Source organism: Rhipicephalus sanguineus, chromosome 4 (assembly GCF_013339695.2).
Source record: "Rhipicephalus sanguineus isolate Rsan-2018 chromosome 4, BIME_Rsan_1.4, whole genome shotgun sequence".
In the NCBI taxonomy this organism is placed as follows: domain Eukaryota; kingdom Metazoa; phylum Arthropoda; class Arachnida; order Ixodida; family Ixodidae; genus Rhipicephalus; species Rhipicephalus sanguineus.
Window position 1 is genome coordinate 184,333,672 of NC_051179.1, and position 23,728 is coordinate 184,357,399.

The window sequence follows — 23,728 nt, forward strand, 5'->3', positions numbered from 1 at the left end:
TCTACGTTACGGTTAGGTAGAGAGGTGGGCGAGTTGGAATTGATGCATACTACGTTACTATCGGTAGCATCGGCGTGATGTTCGAAGGCACTTAATTGGTAAAGAAGATAGTCGAGCATGCTGTTGTCATCTACATTGCTAAAATCAGAGTGAGTGGTGATTAGCTTTCGCGGTAAATTGCCGTCGTGCATAGGGAGGGAGCGTAAGGTGATTTTGTGATCTGGCATGCCATCAATAGGTTCAATTTTTGCACCGCCTGCCGAAACGTGGTCACTCAAGAATCCCAAGTCAAGAATATTAGAACTTGTTGCTTGTGTATGTGTATGTTCTGTCACGATCTGACAGAGAATAAATGAGAGCATCAAGTCTATAAGCATATCGGAACATGCGCTTCTGCTTCCCATAGGTTCAAATCGCCAAGTACGATTAACCTAGATCCAGGCACGTGTTTGATCATGTACGAATACAGTGAACGCATCACCTCGACATCGCAAGAAGGGCTGCAAGCTTTTACTCAGTTGCTATTCAACAATTGTCGGTTGTGTTTATCGAAGTCCCGCTGCTGACACTGACACCACGCTTTCGTTGTACAAATACATGCATAATCATCTTCGACAGGGTCGAGTAATCCTTCTTGGGGATTTTAATTTACCTAATATCAACTGGTTAACAATGGCGCATCATTCAGCCCCTTCAGATGTTATTTTTGATATTATGTTAGATTTGAACTTACACCAAGCAGTTAATATGCCTACTCGCTATCATGGGTTTGGTGGGAACATAATAGATGTGATTTTCCTGAGCAGTCACTTTCCCCCGGGAAGAAATAAAAAAAGAGGTAACAGACGGAATATCCGACCACAAGATGGTGATGTGTAGTATACCAGTCAATAACAAAGGCTCATATTCGGTGGTGAAATCCTTTCCCGACTTTCACAATGCTGACGATACTAGCATTATCGGCTAAAACACGTTGGCGGGCTAGTTGGTTTGAATTCATGAAGAGTGATAAGCGCGACTAGACAGGGACGAACTTGGCGGTCTCTTGAATTGGCGGTCTCTAAGATCATAACTTCATTCACAGAAGTTTTGTCCCCTTTGGTGTTGACGCCTGAACTGCCCGAGGGCAATTTCATCAGATTTTTAGACTTAGGACTGTACTTTTCGCCACAGAAAGTTTGCTGGAGTTATGAGCCGAGAGGGAACAAGCCCGTCCTGCCATTTTCATCCGCTCATTAAAAACTTGTGAAACGTTCAATAGTGGAATCTTGTTTCAATAATTCCCTTATGAAGTCATGTGGCCACAAGGTGGAAGCCAGTTTCCTGGATCAGGTCAAGCGCTTAGAAGAGTCTGGGTACCCATTAGGTATGCTCAGCTCCGTCGCAGAGGGCTTGAGCAACAAGCTGAAAAGCTCATCAAAGGGCATCAGCCGTGGTGTCAGAGCTAATAAAGTTGCCGTTGTGCTATACGTGCATTGCATTTCGCACAATCTCAGAAGAATTGCGGGAAAGTCGGGGGTGGACGTAGTCTTTTCCGCTCCTGACCGTCTACAGAGGTTATGTCATCAGGTAAATTCAGAGAGTAACAAAGTAAACGCATGTCCTATTAATCACCGAACACTTTTTGTAACCTGTAATCGCAACGTTGTCTACGCCATTCCGCTTTCGTGTCAAAGGACGTACGCTGGTCAGACCGGCAGATGTATCAACCAGAGACAGAAAGAGCATCACTATAACGTCACAAAAGCAATCTCAGGTCATTTGGGCATTCATTGCAGAGATTGTGGCTGCATACCCTTGTTTGAAAACACCTCTGTCTTGCATAAGGCGGATAGTAAAATGACTAGAGAAATTGTTGAGGCCTATGAAACTAATAGATTAGAAGAAATGTGCGTTAGCCAGCCTTCCCTCTCGCTTTCTCAAAAAGAGTTGCAATATCTTGCTTTGTCGCGTTGATACTTGCTATGTCGTGATATTGCCCTGTACACGTGTTTCGGTTCAGCGATATAACCACTGATTGTCCATTTGTTGTTTCTGTTGTTTCCGCTCGCTCGGTATATGTTAATGGGTTTGAGCGAAAATAAAATCAGTTGAAAGTAGCGCTGTGTCTTTGTCTGTTTTCTTTCTTCGTCTCTGTCTAGTCGCGCTTATCACTCTTCATAGCATTATATCGACCACCTTTCACATGTACTATCCTCCTTCAACGAAATTCCCTGCCAGGCCTCAACTGATATTGAAATATTGCCACGCCCACTTGTTCTTTTATTTTGATGTATTCGGATTTGACCAGCAAGGACGGTTACCAACGCTCGACGCTGTCCGCGAAGCAGTGTTCGCGAAATTTCGCGATTGTAGTAGATCGTTTTCTTAAGATTGCGCGCCGCACGCGAATGTTCCAGCTTTGTCAAGAGATAACGCCGCCACCAGCGATATCGCTGGAAAGTTCGATAGCGCCTGTATAAAAGCCGACGTGCTTGACCGCTTGTCAGTTGATCGACGGTCGACGCTCTGATCGCCGCTATCAGTGTATTGCTTTCAGTTTCCCGGCCACAAGTTCGGCCAAATAAACAGTTTCATCTCGGGCGTGCTGACTGCTGTCTTCGTCGACATCACGACCACGTGACATCTGGTGGAGGTGCCGGTCTTTCATGTTCCGGACGCCCCCGTCAAGCCGCGAACCAAGCCCGAGTCGCAAAGAAGACGTCGACGCCAAGGCCGAGCAGCGAGGAAGCCGCAGGCAACAAGGTCTACCGCCAAAGTATGGTCCTCTACCTGAAAACTCCCGGCAAACAAAGACCGTGACATCGACCACAGCGACGATGACAGACGCTGTGCCGCCCGCACCGATCCTTCTCCGGACGCCCAAGGAGCCGCCAACCTTCCGCGGATCGTCATTCGAAGACCCGGAAAGCTGGCTCGAAGCCTACGACCGAGTCGCCGTTTTCAATACCTGGACCAGCGAAGACAAACTACGGCATGTCTACTTCGCCTTGCAAGACGCCGCTCGCACCTGGTTCGAGAACCAAGAGCGAACCCTGACAACGTGGGACACATTTCGCACCAGGTTCCTCGCTACATTCACGAGCGTCATCCGCAAGGAGAGGGCTGAAGCGCTGCTTGAAACCCGTTTGCAGCTGCCAAACGAAAACGTGGTGCTCTTCACAGAAGAGATGACCAGACTCTTCCGGCACGCCGACCCCGAAATGCCGGAAGACAAGAAACTTCGCTTCCTCATGCGAGGAGTAAAGCAGGAGCTGTTCGCGGGTCTGATGCGGAACCCACCGAGTACTGTCCAGGAATTCATCTCGAAGATACGACGATTGAAAAGACGATGGAGATGCGCACCCGACAATTCAATCGCCGCTCGACGCCAGCTTACGCAAAAGTTCAATCATTCTGCTCGGACGACCTGCGTGAAACGATTCGAGTGATCGTGCGGGAGGAACTGCGAAAGCTTTTACCCCCGCCGCAGCATCAAGTGGATTCAATCGCCGACGTAGTCCGCGAGGAAGTCCGGCAATCGCTTGGAATTCCCGAAGCACCGCAAGCTCAGCCGGAAGCCATGAGCTATGCTGCTGCAGCTGACGCAACGCCCCCCCCCCCCCTCCTCGCCCGCGCCAAGACGCTGCGCCGCCGCAGCAGTTCCGCCGCCAGGCACCGCCGCCGCCACCACCGACGCCATACCGCTCGCCGCCAGGACAACGATGCGCCCCCCGAAAGACCGACGTTTGGCGTGCCCCTGACAACCGCCCGCTCTGCTACCACTGCGGGGAGGCCGGCCACACGTACCGCCACTGCCATTACCGACAGATGGGGCTACGCGGATTCGCCGTAAATGCGCCGCGCGCAGCCAGGCGAACGGCCTCGCGACATCGACGACTATCTCACCGGAACACAGTGGCAAGAACGACGACCTTCCAGCTCGCCGTCGCCCGGCCGCTACATGTCACCGCACCGCCGGCAGTACACTGGCCCAAGCTGGTGCCGGTCGCCTAGCCCGTATCCGGGAAACAAGGTGCAGCAACCGATGGAGGTGCGGTTGCTGTACGACGAACTACCGAAGATCCTCCGACGCCGACGACGACGCCGCGACGAAACCGTCAGAACACGACGCGAACCAGACAGACCCCTGACGACGAAATCTCGCGGACCGAAGAAGACCCGACGACGCAACATGGAAGCAGCGGAACAAACCGACGCAGCCGTGACCTGACGCCGCGACCACACCGCAACGCAAGACGACGAACTAGCGACCTCTACGTTCTCATCGACGGCCACAACGTCACCGCTCTCGTCGATACTGGAGCCGACTATGGCGTAATCAGTGGGCCCTTCGCCACGAAGTTGAAGAAAGTGAAGACTGCTTGGGAAGGCCCCGAAATCCGTACCGCTGGAGGCCATCTAATTACGCCGTCTGGAGTCTGCACAGCAAGTCACAATCAATAATCGCACGTATCCTGCGAGTTTCGTAATCTTGCAACACTGCTCCAGGGACGTCATACTTGGCATGGACTTCTTAAACCATCACGGCACCGTCATCGACTTAAAAACCAAGTCGATAACCCTATCGTCGGACAAAACGACACCGGGATACGAATCCATGTCAACATGCCCTGAACGTGCTCGAGGATCAAGTTACCATCCCGCCTCGTTCCAGCGTCATAATTCCTGTAAGCACCGAAAACGTTGAAGACATCGAAGGTGTCATCTAGAGCGACCAACGTTTGCTGCTAGACCGTGGCATTTCCGTCGCAAGGGGCATTGCTCGGTTGCATGAAGGAAAAGGAAGCGTGATGCTAACGAACTTCAGCCAAGAATACAGACACCTGAGCAGGGGCACGACGATTGCATACATCGAAGAAATCTTGGCAGTCAGCGATGCGTTTGCCTTTTCAGATTCCGACGAAGCTACGACGCCTACCCCAATACCTGAGCCACCCTTCGACGTAAACCCAAGTCTTCCCGCTCGCCAACAGCACCAGCTTCGATGCCTTCTGCAGGAATACAAGGTCTGTTTCTCGTCGTCATCGCGGGTCCGACAAACGCCCCTTGCTAAGCACCGCATGATAACAGAAGAAAATGCTCGACCACTCCGTCAGAGTCCCTACCGGGTTTAGACGCGGGAACGGGAGGCCGTTAAGAAACAAACAGACGAAATGCTACGCGACGACATCATCCAGCCGTCCAACAGCCCGTGGGCGTCTCCCGTAGTGTTAGTGAAGAAGAAGGATTGGACCCTACGTTTCTGCGTCGATTATCGTCGCCTGAACAAAATCACAAAGAAGGACGTGTACCCTCTCCAACGGATAGACGACGCCCTGGATCGACTCCACAACGCGAAGTACTTTTCGTCGATGGACCTCAAGACCGGCTACTGGCAAATCGAAGTCGACGAGAGAGACCGGGAAAAGACTGCCTTCATAACACCGGACGGCCTGTTGGAGTTCAGGGTCATGCCCTTCGGTCTTTGCTCTGCACCTGCGACTTTCCAAAGAGTCATGGATACAGTATTAGCTGGCTTGAAGTGGCAAACTTGCCTTGTTTACTCGGACGACGTCGTTGTGGTTTCCTCGAACTTCGACGAACACCTCCAGCGCCTTGAATCCGTACTTCAAGCAATCAAGAACTCCGGGCTCACCCTGAAACCACAAAAGTGCCGCTTCGCGTACGAGGAGCTCATGTTTTTGGGTCACGTGATCAGCAAGAATGGAGTGCGCCCAGACCCGCAGAAAACAGCTGCCATCGCCGCTTTCCCGCCACCCACCGACAAGAAGGCCGTACGCCGATTTCTCGGCTTGTGCGCCTATTACAGACGCTTTGTCAAAAACTTTTCACGGATCGCCGAGCCACTAACGCAGCGCACGAAGACCGACGTCGAATTCAGGTGGCAAACAGCGCAAGTCGAAGCATTTCATGAACTGAAACGACGCCTCCAGACTCCTCCGATACTTGCGCATTTCGATGAATACGCCGATACGGAGATTTACACCGACGCAAGCAGCGTTGGACTCGGCGCCGTACTTGTGCAGAGGACGGAGGGACTGGAAAGGGTTATCAGTTATGCTAGCCTGCCGCTGTGTAACGCAGAGGCCAACTATTCCACAACAGAAAAGGAGTGCCTCGCCATCATCTGGGCTACGTCAAAGTTTCGCCCCTACCTCTACGGCAGGCCCTTCAAAGTTGTGAGCGACCATCACTCCTTGTGTTGGCTAGCTAACTTGAAGGACCCTTCAGGTCGCCTCGCACGGTGGAGCCTAAGACTTCAAGAATTCGACATTACCGTTGTGTACAAGTTGGGAAGGAAACACTCCGACGCCGACTGCTTGTCTCGTGCCCCCGTCGACCCACCACCGCCCGACGACCAGGATGATGACAGCTTCTTGGGAGCCGTAAGTGCCGATGACTTCGCCGAACGACAGCGAGCCGACGCGGAGCTGAAAGGTCTAGTGGAATACCTGGAGGGCAGGACCATTGTTGTCCCAAAAGTATTCAGGCGAGGATTGGCATCATTTTCCTTGAAAAACAACGTCCTCGTAAAGAACTTCTCTCCGGCCCGAGCCAGCTACCTTATCGTTGTACCTTGGGGACTGCAACCAGAAATTCTGCATGCCCTGCACGACGACCCGACGGCTGGACACCTCGGACTTTCCCGCACGCTCGCACGAGTACAGGAAAAGTACTACTGGCCGCGCCTTGCCCCCGACGTCACTCGATACGTAAGGTCGTGCCGAGACTGTCAGCGACGGAGACACCGCCCACAAGACCAGCAGGCTTCCTTCAGCCGATCGAGCCTCCTCGGCGACCATTCCAGCAGATCGGCATGGACCTCCTGGGGCCGTTCCCAACGTCGACTTGCGGAAATAAATGGATCGTCGTGGCTACCGACTACCTCACCCGCTACGCCGAAACAAAAGCCCTGCCCAAAGGCAGTGCCGCTGAGGTAGCCAAGTTCTTCGTTGAGAACATCGTCCTTCGACACGGCGCCCCAGAGGTTCTCATCACCGACAGAGGTACGGCGTTTACGGCTGACCTAACTCAGGCGATCTTGGAATACAGCCACACAGACCACCGCCGGACCACCGCGTACCACCCACAGACCAACGGCCTGACCGAGCGTCTCAATAAGACCATCGCCGACATGCTGACCATGTACGTCGACGTCGAACACAAGACGTGGGACGCCATCCTTCCGTACGTGACCTTCGCGTACAACACGGCCATACAAGAAACGGCGCAGATGACGCCATACAAGTTGGTCTACGGACGGAGCCCGGCAACGACGCTCGATGCCATGCTACCAAACGTGACCGACGAGGAAAACATCGACGTGACCACCTACCTACAGCGCGCCGAAGAAGCACGACAGCTCGCCCGCCTACGGATCAAGAACCAGCAGACGACTGACAGCCGCCGCTACAACCTTCGACGAAGCCACATGGAATACCAACCCGGTGACCGTGTATGGGTATTGACGCCAATACGCCGACGGGGACTTAGTGAGAAGCTTCTTCGACGATACTTCGGGCCATACAAGGTTCTTCGACGTCTCGGCGCTCTTGACTACGAGGTCATCCCTGACGGCATTACGAACTCCTAGCGACGCCGCGCACGACCTGAAGTCGTCCATGTCGTGCGCCTTAAGCCGTTTTTTGCGCGTTAGCGATCCTGGGGACTGTACTCTTTCCTTTGTTATTGTAATTTATTTATGTGGGCACTTGATTTTTCTTTCTTTTCTCTTCTTTGTTCTTTCACAAGCATCGGGACGATGCTTTTTCAGAGGGGGGCAATGCCACGCCCACTTGTTCTTTTATTTTGATGTATTCGGATTTGACCAGCAAGGACGGTTACCAACGCTCGACGCTGTCCGCGAAGCAGTGTTCGAGAAATTTCGCGATTGTAGTAGATCGTTTTGTTAAGATTGCGCGCCGCACGCGAATGTTCCAGCTTTGTCGAAAGATAACGCCGCCACCAGCGATATCGCTGGAAAGTTCGATAGCGCCTGTATAAAAGCCGACGCGCTTGACCGCTTGTCAGTTGATCGACGGTCGACGCTCTGATCGCCGCTATCAGTGTATTGCTTTCAGTTTCCCGGCCACAAGTGCGGCCAAATAAAGTTTCATCTCGGACGTGCTGACTGCTGTCTTCGTCGACGTCACGACCACGTGACAATATTATGGCATATGTTCAAAGATATGGTCTCACATTGCATTCACAAGTTCGTATCCTTAAAAGTGAAGAAGGTAGAGAAACACAACCCATGGATAACGCGTGACGTCATTCACGCAAAACGAAAAGTGAAGAGACTAAGAAAATCACTTAAGAAAAAATTTACTATGTCAACAAAAAACAACTTTGATGATGTCATGATTAGTCTGAAAACAACGTTAAAGGCCGCTAGAGAAAATTTCTTTACTCACAAACTGAATAACTTCATAAAAACGTCACCTACAAAATTCTAGAACTACCTCAACCCTAAGTCATCCGACGAAAAAACAGCTTCCTCGAGCGAAAGCCTAGCTACTGCGAAGGCTCTTAATAATTATTTTCAATCAGTCTTCACACGATAATGGCAGTATGCCTCATATGGATGCATGGGCTAAGAAACATATAGAACCTCTTACAATCACTGATTCAGGTATCCTTAATCCTCTGCTTAATTTAGATGCCAAGAAAGGCTCTGGGCCAGATAATATCCCTAACGCATTTCTGAAGAAATAGCAGAATGGGTCGGAAAGTATTTATGTTTAATCTTTGACAGATCGCTATCAACTGGTAGGCTTCCAAAAGAATGGAAGACCGCTCGAATCATTCCTGTATACAAATCAGGAAACAAGTACAATGCAGCTAATTTCATGTCTATCTCAATAACATGCCCAGCATCTAAAATACTTGAACACATTATTCTCAAACACATAACATCGTTCATTGACGCTGAATCTATCCTAGCATCCTTCCAACATGGCTTTCGCCGTGGATTGTCTACGGTGGCACAACTTCTGGAACTTGTTCACGACCTGTCCCTGGGCATCGATTCCACAAAACAAATTGACCTTATACTACTAGATTTTTCAAAGGCTTTCGACCTAGCGACTCATCAGAAACTAATTTATAAGCTTAAGATAACACTAGGTGACGGCCCCATAATTAATTGGATGACTGATTACTTTAAGAGATCGTTAACAGTTTGTTGAAATTGACGGCCAGTCGTCTGATGCTGCCCAAGTGATATCCGGTGTTCCACAGGGTTGTGTTTTGGCTCCGGTTCTCTTTTTAATCTTCATCAACGACCTACCAGCTAATATTCATGTCAACATCAGACTGTTCGCAGATGACTGCATTATTTATAATGTAATTACTACACATGAAGATCATCTAGCCCTTGACTGCGCTTTACAAACAGTAACGAAATGGTGTTCCTACTGGCAAATGACAATAAATGCAAAAAACTCAACCCTACTCATAATATCGAGAAAAAAGAATAAATCGTTATTCCCGTACAAAATTATTAACACGGAATTAAGCGCCATCACTGAACATAAATACCTTGGATTAACAATAACTGAGGTCTTAAGATGGAGTAGTCATATGAGCCACATAACAGCGACCGCGCTCAAACGACTCTTTTTCATCCGACGCCGCCTTCGATTAGCGCCCATAGATACCAAACTGTTGGCTTCTAAAGACCGATACTAGAGTACGCAAACATCGTATGGTTTCCTTTTACTAAACAAGACATCGCTAAACTTGAAGGCATACAAAGAAAGGCAATAAGGTTCATTTTTAACAAGTATGGGCCACATGAATCACCTACGGTGTTAATGGAAACTGCTGGTATCGATACTCTTCAGCGCCAAGCCAGAATAGCTAGACTGAAATTTGTGTACTTACTTACACATAACAAAGTAAATATTGATGCCACGAACTTAATCACAAGCTTACAAACACGCCCTTCCAGACATAACCATACACAGATGCTCACTGAATACACCTTCCATACCGCCTGTTTCAAAAATTCAGTTTTTTCCATTGACCAGAAGAGAATGGAATAACCTTCCCCTACATATCATAGAAAGCACATCACTAACACAGTTCTTAACTGCACTTGAAAGCGAACCTTGAACCCTGTTAGATAGTTCTGTTTTCCCCCCCCCCCCCTCCTATTGATGTATGAAACTGCACCTGCCACCTGTTTTTTTCTAATGTATTTTCTGCTTTTATTTTTTCTTTTCCCATACCTGAAGCCCCACAGGATGCATTTGTCGCCTCGCGCTAAAGCTCCACTATGTTAAACTGCTTACACCATGGTCTCAAAATGTTTTTCTTTTCTTTTTTTCCCTGCTTCTTTTTTTCCTTCGATTGACTATGGTTTTATTATGCGAGCCTGTTTTCTTTATATGCACATACCACTAATCCCTCTCGTGTTGCACTTTCTTTGTAATTATTTGTTGTTTCCATTGTATCGCAATTTGTGTTATTTTGTATTCAACTACTGCATATGCCCTCCTGCTATGATCCCTTTGGGATTGGCAGTATTTACAAATAAATAAATAAATAAATCAATAAATATACGCAGCGGACAACACTTGGTTGAGGACTGAAAAGTAGTGTAAAAAAACCGCTTCCACGCCTTCTGCAATTGGAAGAATAGCGAAAGGATTTTTTCCTTTGTGAAAACTGCTACGCCACCGCCTCGAGTTGGTCTGTCTTTGCATACTACCGCACAATGTGGTGGAGTTATTTCGAAATCTTGAACATCTTTTGTCAGCCACGTTTCTGACACTGCTACGAAGTCGGGCTCTGTGCCCGACTTCGTAGCAATTTTGGAAGTATACTGCATGCATTCAAATTCAGGAAGCTTATTTATGTGCTAGATTCAGGCGGTGAGATCGCAACGTGCGTCTGTCTGGTTCTTCGTTTTTTTTTTTAGAACCAGGCATGTTAGAGGCATTTTCAACAAAGGTTACCTTGTTACTATGAGCGTCCCATCGATAGGTAGAACCGTTAGCACGAAGGTTATCGAATGCAAGAAAGACCTTGGCTCCAGAGTGTTTCTTTGTTCTTGCGAAGTCCCACAACTTTCTCCGAATGTCGCGCACACGAGGTGAGAAATCTTCTTCGATGGAAAAGTTAGTTCTTTTGAGTTTGTTACAGTTTCTTAAAACCTTCGTTTAATCACGGAAGTCAAGTAACTTCATGATTATAGGAATAGTTTTCCCAGGTGCAGGTTTTCCCTGTCGGTGGATTCGTCCCATTGAAACTGGTTGGAGTTGCAGAGGTTCTTTAATACCAGCCATGGTGGTCTGGTGGATACGGTGCTCGACTGCTGACCCGAAAGTCGCGGGAACGAATCCCGGCCGTGGCGGCTGCATTTTCGATGGAGGCGAAAATGCTTCAGATCCGTGTACTTAGATTTAGGTGCACGTTAATGAATCCTAGGTGGTTGAAATTTGCGGAACCCTCCACTACGGTGTCCCTCACAATCGTTGAACTCCCACAATTAAATATATATTACAGTATCTTTAACGATTTTGTCCTGAATTATTCCATCAAGAGAGTGGTCATTTTCGGCTTTCTTTTCTGGCACGCCATAAATAATTAGGTTGGATCGCCTCGTTCTGTTTTATAGGTCATCAATCTTTAGTTCTAGGGATCATACTTCTTTTAGGGAAGAAGCAACTCAGGACCTAGCTTTGTCGTCGGCACTCACTGTCCGCTGTGGCGGTATACAGTAAACCGTTGCTATAGTCGAAACATGTGTGTATGTTGCCATTACGATTACGATTGTAAAGTCTCAGATAAAAGTCATATGCAGCACTGAAAATACTTCTGAAATATCGTAATAAAAATGAAATTGAATAATTATCAAAGGCACTATGTTCCCGAAATCAACAAATCTGGCAATCACAATTCTGAAGGATGTGCACAGTGGGATGCGGAAGGTGTCGTGCCTGACAGTTTGTCGTCAACGGGAAAGCCTGAAGGAATGCTTTCGTAAGAGCTTGAGTCGTAGACAACTTTAGCAAGTCCGCGGAATTTCCTCCTCAAAGGCGAAACATATGTATGTATGTTGCGATTACGATTACGAAACAAAGTGCAAGCACAAACCCTTTATACTAGTCGGCGACTTCAACGTAGACATTATGGACAGCGACTGGATTTTGCAGTATATGAGTCTCGATATGCTCTACGATGCATTTCATATGACTGGAAACAATCAACAACCACCCGAGCAACATGCATAGACCTTGTCTTTGCCAACTTTAGATTAGATCCACTCGAAGGACCATTGGCTCTGCATTTCACAGACCACAAAGCAGTAATAATGAAGGGAAAACGGAATCCAGAACTCAAGACGATATACGATTTATGACAAGAGGATTAAAATAGAACATTAAAGAGAAACCAAATAAGTACATTTGTATATAGATACACATTGTGTCACTCAATTGACATTCGCAGTGGCAACGCGCGGTTGACGTACGGTGACATACCGGTACGATACCCAGTGCTTCGCCACTCGTCGGGATTGCACATTAGTGGAGATGCGGTGATTTCTTTGTAAGTGTGCGACCTGACCAGCACTCGTAGCAATTGCACTGTCCAGTGATTGTCAATTTTTCCAGCTCTTTCATCGATGGAGTTTAGCTGGTTTTCTTAATGTCTTTAATGTCATCAGCAATATGCTGTATATGTTTTGCCTAGCTGGGACACATCAGGACCAGGATTAGTCTCAACATTTCCCGACAAGAGCAATATTTCTTCTAATACTACGACAAGTTGCATACAGCAGCCTATGGCACGGCAGCACAACAAAGCAAAGATTACTCGAACAGAAGGAACTACTAAAACGTTTTCTCACCTGCACAATGTAAAGGAATGGATTATTCCGCATCTCTCCACTGCCACCGTGCCCTATGACAAGCTCGAGACGATTCCCTTGGTTTGTAGTGATCCGGTATGCCGGGAGCGCCACCGTCGCACCGTCAAATCTGGCGTCCGCGCACATGTCAGTACAAGCGCCGTGCTCGCGCCGCCAATTTCCTCCGCTAAGGATCGGCTGCACAGTCGGTCCGTTAGCGTGATGGTCGTTTCCGAAGATGGGCCACTTCCTTTCCATGCTGTTCATATCAGCATCAGTGTGCCGGTAAGCTGCACAATGTAAAGGAATGGATTATTCCGCATGTCTGCAGTGCCACCGTGCCCTATATAACACACCTTTGAATATAGTGGCTGTATATTGCAGTGCTTTCAAGTGTCGACCTGCGCTGTAATCAGAATTACAGCGGAGGTGGCATTCCTGAAATTCGTTTTCAGCGCGCGTCAGGTGCTGCCGAAGCAGATGACGCTGTAGCTATAATCGCGTGATCTTTCCCAGCACGTCACGCCGGTGGTGGCGCCAGCTTTTCCAGTGGTGCGCCTCACTCCCACTATTGTGTGTTATTCTAGCACTATAGTGCTAGAATTACACGCGATACTGGGCGCAGCGTGGGCATGTCGCGGAACCTCACGGCGTCCGCGGTAATTATGCAGATCACTATGCTCAAATGAACCAATGCACTCTAAGAAAGAAAAAAGAGTCCTTTGACTCTCTTTTGAGGGTTCTGACTTGCCACGTATATGACTGCCTTTAATGAGACACGTGAACTCTGTTTGGGGGTCATTATACGCTCGTCGGAGATTCGTGGCACCCACAAGAGCGTTAACGAGTCCCTTTCAAGAGAGTCGTATACGTGGCATATCACGGCTGAATTTAGCGCAACCGAGGGTGCACTTACGTTGCGCTAGATTCAGACACTGTGAAGTTTTTAAACGAGTGGTTTGGCACACTTCCATGAACTGCTTCATGTCTTCAACGCACCTGTTCGCTGGAGCCGTTGCGTCACACTTTCGTGTTGAATACTTCACACTTTCTTGTGTCATTGCACACGTCACCATTTCATTTTCTGTATATATAGATATAGGACGGAACGAAAGCGATTTAATAAAGGCTGTTGGTGCGCAAGGTCCTTGTCCGTTTTGTGCACTTAGTGTCACTCGTCTCTGTGCATCCATGCAGCGCATCGTTACGCTTCAGAATGCCATACCAGCTAGCCCCAGTGGAAGCGCCTATAATTGTACTGGCGCCGCCGACGCCGTCAGTCAACTATCGTGTTTGATGCGGCATCTAAAACTCTGGCTTTAAAAATAAAAAAATTTAAAAAATCTTTGCAGGGTCCCTTTAGGAAACCCATGTGGTCCGAATTTATCCGGAGCCCTTCGCTGCGGTGTCCCTCATAGCCTTAGTCGTTTTGGCACGTTAAATAAACCTTAAATTGAAGTAGTGGGATACCTCGAAGGCGTCGGCAAAAATTTGTCTGGAGTGCTTCTATAATTTTTATCGCAAGCATATAGGCTGATCCACATGGCAGCGCTTTGAAAAGGCCCGAACGATGCTCGATGACCATCGGCATACAAAATCATTCGCATGAGACGCATGACGCCGTTTCTCGCGGTATCTACACTACCTTTTGCTCGAACCGCCTACGCTAGGCCATGCCAGTAGAGGGTACATTCCTTACTCGAAGCTTATCGAAAACAAACATGGTCGACTTGTGGAGCGAGTCCCCAAGGGCGTCCGACTACGCGCCGGAGAGCGCCGAGGCAAACGTGCTCGCTAGGAACGGCTACATGCTGGGCGCCGAGATTGGGTCCGGCTCTTATGCCACAATCGCGTAAGAGTGTGCGTGTGTGCGTGTCTCTCATAGCATGCAAGTGAGGGATTTTCTTTCACCTGCCGGCATTCACTTAGCAATTATTAACTTCTTTTATGTACCTTAGCAAGATCGGCAATGACACGAAGCGCCTGATTTTGCGCACGACACGAGCTATGATGGCGTACCGAAATTCTCAACTCGGAGTTGTTGGCTGGTGCGTTTTCAGAGCTTTATGCTCGAGGTGGAGTGCACCTGACAAATGCTTCTTGCAGTAACTGCACGCATTGCTTTACGAAATGATTCCAAACTCCATTTTGTCTGCCCCAAGCCTGCTCCGAAACACATTTCTTTCAGCACCAAACCTGCTTCAAAAGCACTTCCTACTTTCGCAAATCTACTCCGAAACAGTATTTTTTTTCTGCTCGATGAAGGGAGCACAAAGACCTTATCACGTATATCATGTCGTACACGACATGCATAACATTATTTTTATGGCATGACCAGTGATTTATGTTCCTCATACAATCATGTCACGCGATGCCATCTATTTGCCATTTACGCCATTCACGCATGCCAATATATCCATTTATTGAAACGGCCGCGAGAGCACGGAAAACGCATCATGTAAATTATACCGTACATAACATGCACGACGTTATTTACATGGCATCACCTGTAATTTACGATCGTCATAAATTCACATCACGCCATGCCACTTTTGGTACATGCCAAGTTAATGGAACGCCCGCGAGACCGCGAAAACCGTATAATGTAAACCATGCCGTACATGGCATGCATAACATATTTTCAGGACATGACACGTAATTTAAGATGTCATGCCATGCCAACTTTGCTACATGCCAAGCACGGAGACCGTAGCGTGTAAATCATGTCGCGCATGACATGCATGACATCGTTTTCATGGTACAACCTGTCATTTATGTTCGTCCTAGTTCTCATGTCAATGAAGCCACGCCAGTGTTGATGTATATCAGATCAATGAAACCGCTGCAAGAATACGAATAGATAGATAGATAGATAGATAGATAGATAGATAGATAGATAGATAGATAGATAGATAGATAGATAGATAGATAGATAGATAGATAGATAGATAGATAGATAGATAGATAGATAGATAGATAGATAGATAGATAGATAGATAGATACGCTTAAAGTGCCTAGGGTTCGCTAGGAAATGCTTCGGATTTATATTCCGAGGAATTTCCAGTCGCCATCACAACACAGCTGAAGAACAGCTCGAACAGCCGCATCAACAAAGTATAAAAAACATCTGTAGGGGGCACTGCGCTTCTGGTGCGTTCAGAGTTAGTTCCGCCACTTGAGTCCTTATGGCTACGAAAGCTTCTTCTGTGGCGCTTCTCGGGGCTGGACCTGATGGCATAGATTTCGTGTGAGCCAGTCGTTATTCCTGTGGCTCAAGCGGTGTGGCACAGGAAGGAATGAAATGCCTGTAGAAGTTTACTGACTCGTATGTTCAAGTGTCGGCTGTCGGAGGCCTTATTAGGAAGTACCGCTACAGTCCTCAAGTTGGCTGTTCGAACAGTGATGCCGCTCGTAAAAGCCGGAATTATTATTATTGAACGGATGCAGCAGCGTGAGATGTACCCGTAAAGGAGGCGAACAGCATGCCCACTTTGTCATAATGTGGCTACCAACAAAGCCAAGTGGGTCTGCCTCGCAGTTGCGATAAGCATTCACAGTTTGTTACAAAAATTCACTGACGCACTTTATCACAATTTTTGTTTCCCTTTTTTTTACGCTTTTCGGACCACAGAATTGTCGCTAAAGAAAATCTCGCCTATGCCTGCAAGATTGTGAACATGGGAGAGACCTCCCGCGAGTATCGGACGAGGTTCCTGCCTCGAGAGATCAACATATTGGCGCGTCTTCGCCACCCGAACATCGCCCGCGTCTTCCAGATCATTTGTGAAGCGAGGAAAGTGTTTTTCATCATGGAACTCGCCACAGCTGGTGACCTCCTCTTCAAAATTCAGGTGAGTCGCAATTCTTGCCTACCTAGAACACTGATCGCTGTGCAGTGAAGGAGCGTTCATGGTTTCCTTCTATTGTGATAGCAATTATATGGACACTCTCGGCGGGTTTTTGCCATCGGAGTTGCCGTCGCCGTCATGATCTGTATAAAGTTTGAGTCGATAACATCGCCCCGCGCATCGCATGTTCTATACAGTAAAAGCGCGCGAGTGCTAGGGACGAAAGCAGCTGAAGCGAAGATGAAACGAGTTGGCCATCTTCATCGCGCGAAGGGCGCATGCGATAACATATGCCCCGCGTTCGAGGCCTGCCTTCGATGGCTCTTCAAGCAAAGAGTAAACGCCTCGCCCATCTTTCGTCGCTCGAAGGAGCATGAAGAGACGACGGGGTGTGGGGCTGCGTCGCTCGAGCAGCAACTGCGAACTTTGATCAAAAAGACGCGGTCGCGAGCGCTTTCTCGACAGACATCAGCAGACGGACTCGTGTAGCCTTGTACGTGCAGTGCTCTCAACACTTCTCGTTGAGACGACAGGCAGCACGAAAAGCACTTCGCGCCCTGAAGCGGTCGTATTCCCTTACGCCAGCGTGTCGTAGTGTTACGCGAGATCAGATCCAATAGAGCTAGCTGCTAGCCTTACTTCGTAGAAGATTCCAGTTTGTTGCTATCACATTCGCTGCTTTACCGCTGCGGCGAAACCGATTTTGTGTGCTCGAAGACTTCAGGTACGCTGGTTTGGCAAGCAGCTTAATCGGGGTAAGCACTTGGTTTGTTGTTTCGCTGCGTGCGGGATACTGCCTGCATAGGAATATTTGCTGTTGGTCTATTTTCTGAAGTATGGTTATAAGAAAGTACACAGAATCTTGCGCACATGCACCGAATATATAGGCGTACTCACAGGGGGAGGGTCGGGGGCGGCCGTCTCCCTACTCATCTAGAGACGCGCCAAGTCTGCCCCATAGATTTACTCAGACGGATCTGTACCGTCATTATCTAAAACGCAGGGATATTGCCACGCAAGCATTTGACGATAATGGTAGACGAGGTCCCCTGATGTTGCAGTCTAAGAACTGTTCACTTCGCACCCTCGTAAAGCCGGGAACCAATGTCGATGTCAGAATAAGCGTGTCATCGCATCATTTTCATTCTTGAACGTCCATGACGAAGCTTCTTTTCTTTCGGACTTGAGGAGGAAAGGGGGCTGCGATGGCCAGCGTTAACGGGGAATCTCGTGAACGCCTGTGAAAGCAGGGATAAATATTCGTCATCTTCATAATCGTCATTTTCAGACTGTTTTAGTCCACTGCATGACGAAGGCCTCACCCACCGATCTCAAGTTTAACTGTGCGGGCTGGTTCCATTTTATCCCTGCGACTTCATCACTCCATCTAACTTTCTGCCTTCCTCGACTGCGTTTCCCGTTCCTTGGTAAACATTCTGTTGCTCTTACTGTCCACCTGTTGTCTCTCCTACGCATTACGTGGCCAGCCATGGTCTATTTCTATTACTCGATGTCAACTACAATATGCGGGGCCTCTTTCTGTTCCCTTACCCATTCTGCCGTCTTCCGGTCCCTTAAGGTTACTCTTATCATTTTCCGTTTCGTTGCTTGCTACATTATCCCTAACTTCTTCTCTAGTTTCTTTGTTTTCTTCCATATTTCAGCCCTATATGTTAGAACTGGCAGTAATTGTATATTTCCCCCTTTAATGACCGCGGTAGGTTTCCTCTCTTTATTTGGGAGTGCCTGCCGAATGCGCTCCAGCCTATTATTATTCTTGGGTGAATTTATTTTTCCTGATTAGGCTTTCCTGTTAGTAAATGTCCTTGGTATACGTGTCAACGATGAGTTTTACTGTGAAGTGCCAAAGCAGCAGAGTTCGACGCGTACAGGGTTCGACGCGTGCAAAAAGAAATTCGCGACAATTGTATCTTGCACAATGACAACGCGCCAAGCGACACCGCCGTCATTGTCTCCGAGTTGCTGGCCAAAATGTGTGTGGCAAAGCTGCCCCAGCCACCGTACAGCACCGAACTGACAGCACCGGACTTATTTTTGTTCCCAATGATCAGAAGAACACTGAAAGGACCTCGGCATGGGACGCTGGAGACGACAAAAGCATCTGCGATGACCTCACTGAAGCAGGTTCCCGTTGACGGCTTCCAGGGCGCCTTCATTGATTGGGTGAAGCGTTGGCAACGGCGGCATCGAAGCAGAGAGAAAATACTTTGAAAAATTCTGAAAAGATTGTCAGCTGATACCGAATCAATGATTTATAAAGAAAATACCGGGAATTTTTGGGACAGACCTTGTATGTCCGACCAAGTAAAACGTTATTGCCGTTTATCTCGTGCACTGCGACAAAGAAACAGGAAAACGGCACGTGACTTGGTGCACATAGGGTGTCAGATTCGTTGAAGGTGACAACATTGCGCGGCACGGCACATCAAAACACGGACATAATTGGTTAGATTTTGTGCATCTTAGAAAGCGCAACAGAACAAACACAGAAGAACGAGACACGTAAACAGGACGGGCGCGAGCCCAAATTTCTGCTTTGAATAATTGCTTAGAATGGGCAAATAATGCGTTGCTGCGGCCTCATTGGGGCAGCCCTTTTGTGCAGCCTAAAAGCGAACAGTTCTCATTGATCCAGTGTAATTATTGAGCATATGCTTTCTGTGCACTGCGCTGTGCTCCACCAGCACTGCTTTCCTACAGCGGAGCCCATTAGGCATAGTGCCCCACCTGCGTTCCCTCTTGCTCAAGAATCCAGCAAGGGTTCTAAGTCCTTATATACGATGTGAACGGAATATTGGACAACTTTGCACAATCAATTCTTAAATCAAACACCAATCAATCAGTATATGCTGTAGCAAGGTTTGAGATTGGGCTAGTTGGTAATCCATCTTCAAAAAACAGTGCATAAGCGGACAACGGACGAAGAAAGAACAAAGACCAGCGCTGACTTCCAATTGAAGATTTATCGAAAAACGCACATGTATATACGTCGGCATACTTCACGTGAGCGCACGCAAACCGCCGCGTAACAAGCGTCAAGAAGCTAAGCAAAACCTTATCGGACGTAACAAAACACGCGATTACCAAAAGCACGAGAAAACAACGAAAAGCAAGTCAATGGTGTGGACCAAGGTTTCCGCCGTCAAGATATGCCAGTTCTTTTGGACTGAGATTTAGGTGCACGGTAAAGAACCCCAGGTGGTCGAATTTTCCCAAGCCCTCCACTATGGCGTCCCTCGTAATGATATCGCGGTTTTGGAACGTTGAACTCCAACAATTATTATTAGTATTATTATGAGTTCTTTTGCAGTCAGTGCAACCGAGGGCTTGCTGACACATTTACCCTTGGCAATAATCGAGGCCTCAATGATCACTCTTGTTTGATCACTCGCATGTTTCGCCAGGACCACAGTGTAGTCAAACACATGAGCGCAGTCACACTGAGCACATGTAGTGATGAGCAAGGAAACCGTCATTTCTCTTCTGCACCTTCAAATTGTGCTGTTGTGACCTGATTTTCAGGCATCTCGCCTTTGACCAACATATTTGAGGCCGCAGGAAGGGGGGACACCGCACACGACTTTGTCGGCGCATTCAACAAAATGGTTTTTGTGTTTTCCCTTGTACTAGTGTGGTGCCTGCTTTACTAGACATGTTCTAGCACGTAACTGTTGCAGTTTGCGGAAAAAACGAGATAAACCCCCGAGCGTAGGCCAACCTTGTTGAGTCTGCGCACGGTATACGTAAGGAATGCCTTCTGCCTTGGTTGTCCTTCAGCAACCCTGCTCTCCGATCTGATTCTCTTTCGCAGTGCCTCGACCACAGAAACCAGCAGGTAAGTCGGATAACCCGCTTCCTCAAAACCAGCTATTTGCGCTCTGAAGCTGCCGTCAACTGCGTGAAGGCAGGATCTCGTGAGGGCATTCCAAAGACACGTGTGCACTATAGCCCTTTTAAGCAGCATGCTGTGGGCTGAGCCGAACGGCAAAAGTGGCTTGTTCGCCCGCGGTTCGTACTTCAAACACAAGTGGTTACTTGAAAGGGTCAGCTTCAGGTATAAAAAACGAACCGAACCATTTTCCAGGACTTCGTGGGTTATCGCCAACGGACTCAGGCACTCTTGGAACATGGCCAACGCGTCCTGAAGAGAGGAACCGGAAGCAACGTCGTCACAATCTAATAAAATGAGGCAGTCGTCTACTAACCGAAAGCATTTTTGGACCCGTGATCCTGACAGCCGGCCGCAGAACTTCCGGTCGAGGTGTGCAAGAAAAAAGTCGCTTAAAATACGCTAGACCCAATGCACACGACAGTTTTTTGCAGGAACACTACCATTCCTTTCAACAAAGGTGGAGCGCAAGTGAACCTTCACAAGCTCCAAAAAACCGTCCGTTGCGACCCCACACTCATTGTGAAAGGCTACTGTACCAAATGCAAACATTGCCTCTTCAACAATCGAGAAAGTTCGTCGTGTGGTAAGGAGGCCTCTAAAAAGTTATATATATATATATATATATATATATATATATATATATATATATATATATATATATATATATATATATATATATATGTGTGTGTGTGTGTGTGTGTGTGTGTTGTGTGTGTGGTGTGTGTGTGTGTGTGTGTGTGTGTGTGTGTGGTGTGTGGTGTGTGTGTGTGTGTGTGTGTATAGACTGTTTCATTCGCATGTAATGTATACAAAAACTTGGAGGACGCTTCAGCTTCGCCTTCAAGAGTAGAACGCGACAGCGTAATCGGACCCTGTCCTCATCACCTTCTCAATCGCTAGCCTGGCTTCGCTCTTCGGTGGACATCTAAGCCGTGCCGCAAGGAAAGGAACGTCTGTGCGTCTCGAAATTGGCCCTTTCAAACTATCCCAGAATACCTACTGCAAGTACAGTTGCGAAGTGCCCACTACGACATAATTCTTCCTTTTGCGAGTTCGCGAGGTACCCACTGCGGGTCCGTAAGGCAACACGCGTACCTGCGCATCTCCACACGTTGTTGGTGCTGTTGTTTATATTGATAATTAATTATGCCTCTGTGCTTTGTAAGTGATGGGCCTTTAATCCAACCACTCGTCGCCGAATGCACATGTTTTGACTCCTGGTGTGATTCTATGCGTCTGCCACGGAATATTTCAGGTGTGACGCTCCTCGTACTACATAACATTCATGTAGTGTTTTAAGTGCGAAGCATTTCTTAGCGAACCCAAAGCACTTTGAGCGTTTCTATCTATCTATCTATCTATCTATCTATCTATCTATCTATCTATCTATCTATCTATCTATCTATCTATCTATCTATCTATCTATCTATCTATCTATCTATCTATCTATCTATCTATCTAGCCGCCTGCGTCTGGCTGCTCTAGTGATCTCCTTAACTTGGTGCAGACCAAAATTGGTATGGGAAGGTAAGAAGGTTTGACGAATATGACTGTCTGGCATGACACGAATAACGTGAAAATGCTTTCGCGTATGCCGTCAAACCCTTGCCTCCAGACACGTGCGGCACATACCCGTTTACAACGGGCCACGGTGTACGGGTATGCGCCACAGGCGATTGACAGTTTATATCTTCCCTGGAACGGCGAGAACAGACATTGGTGATTTTAATGCGAGAGCGTAAAGAAAAACCGACATCGGCAGCGTTGACCCGGCGAATTCAAACAATAAAAATCAGGATCCTCACAGGAATCGAACGCAAGCATTCTCCGTGGCAGTCAGGTATTCTACCACAGAGCTACGCCGCTTCTTGAAACTGCTTTGGAAGAAGACCCTGTGCAGGCGTAATGTCAGTGCAGCGTCAATTGTGGTTGCAGTGTTGGCTATCTAGTTTTATAACAAAGCAATAAACATTACATATGTACGTCTGCAATACAGGCGTCATGCCTTGTTAATGTGAACTATGGTCCCAGTGTTGGCTGTGCTTTCACAGAAGTCACATTACATTTGTATCCTTATAATTCAGCACTCTATATTCAAGCACTGCTCGACCCCGGAGGAATACGCTAACGAACGTTACGTATGATATTCACATCATCGCACCGTAAAGTGCACTTGGTTTCGATAATACTCACGACTGTGGTCTAAAGCGAGTGCTCACGTTACGTCAGACCATAACTTACCCTTTAAATGGCGGTGTAGTCCACGTTCCTGGTAAGCCCACGATGTGCACACAACTTCTACGCTTACGAAAACACGTCGATCCACCTCGCAACGCTTGGCTCAAAGCCAAAAAATGCATCACAGACAACTACTCGCTGATTGTTTCGCATGAAACCGATTCCCACAAGGCGTGGGATCTGCCTTTTTTTTCGGAGTAATTTCGAGCACGGGCGTGGCTCCGTGTTAGAACACCTGCTTTCCAGGCAGAATTCCTGGGTTCAATTCCCATTATAGCAGAGGAATTTTTTATTTTTTATTTGCATCTATCTCGAATTTCCGTTCACGGACAACGTTGATTTTTCACTTACAACCAACGATGCCGACGCCGGAATTTCTGCGAAACGAGCTCTTTAACGCTATCGCGTTAATATTTGCACACCCATAGGGAACACTCTTCCTTCTGAAGTTCAACTTTCGCGCACGCACGCACGCACGCACGCACGCACGCACACACACGCACGCACACACGCACGCACGCACGCACACACGCACGCACGCACGCACGCACACACACACACACACACACACACACACACACACACACACACACACACACACACACACACACACACACACACATCCGTATGCTTCGCGTCAAATAAAGAAACACGACGTGAAACCCACAATCGGAAGCGGTGGTCGGCGGGCACATTTTCCTCGGCTAAGCAGACGTCCCGTCGGAAGAAATGACACAATAATTTACAATGGCATCAGATCGATTAAACTGCAATTTTTTTAAATTTCAGCGCTGTGGTGCGCCAGCTCTTCCTATTCAAAGTGTCTGATTTCTGAGGTATAATACTGTATGTTTTCAACAGACGGCCTC

The 23,728-nt window shown here is 47.8% G+C and overlaps 1 protein-coding gene across 1 annotated transcript in view; it reads left to right on the top strand.

The window, feature by feature from the left end:
* The first annotated feature begins 14,580 nt into the window (after positions 1 to 14,580).
* LOC119391905 (testis-specific serine/threonine-protein kinase 1-like) overlaps positions 14,581 to 23,728 on the top strand; it is a 62,614-nt gene continuing 53,466 nt past the window's right edge. Inside the window, exons 1-3 of the mRNA XM_037659556.1 lie at positions 14,581 to 14,711; positions 16,492 to 16,711; positions 20,541 to 20,564. Coding sequence (XP_037515484.1) covers positions 14,581 to 14,711; positions 16,492 to 16,711; positions 20,541 to 20,564 — 375 coding nt within the window. The remainder of the gene's footprint in view (positions 14,712 to 16,491; positions 16,712 to 20,540; positions 20,565 to 23,728) is intronic.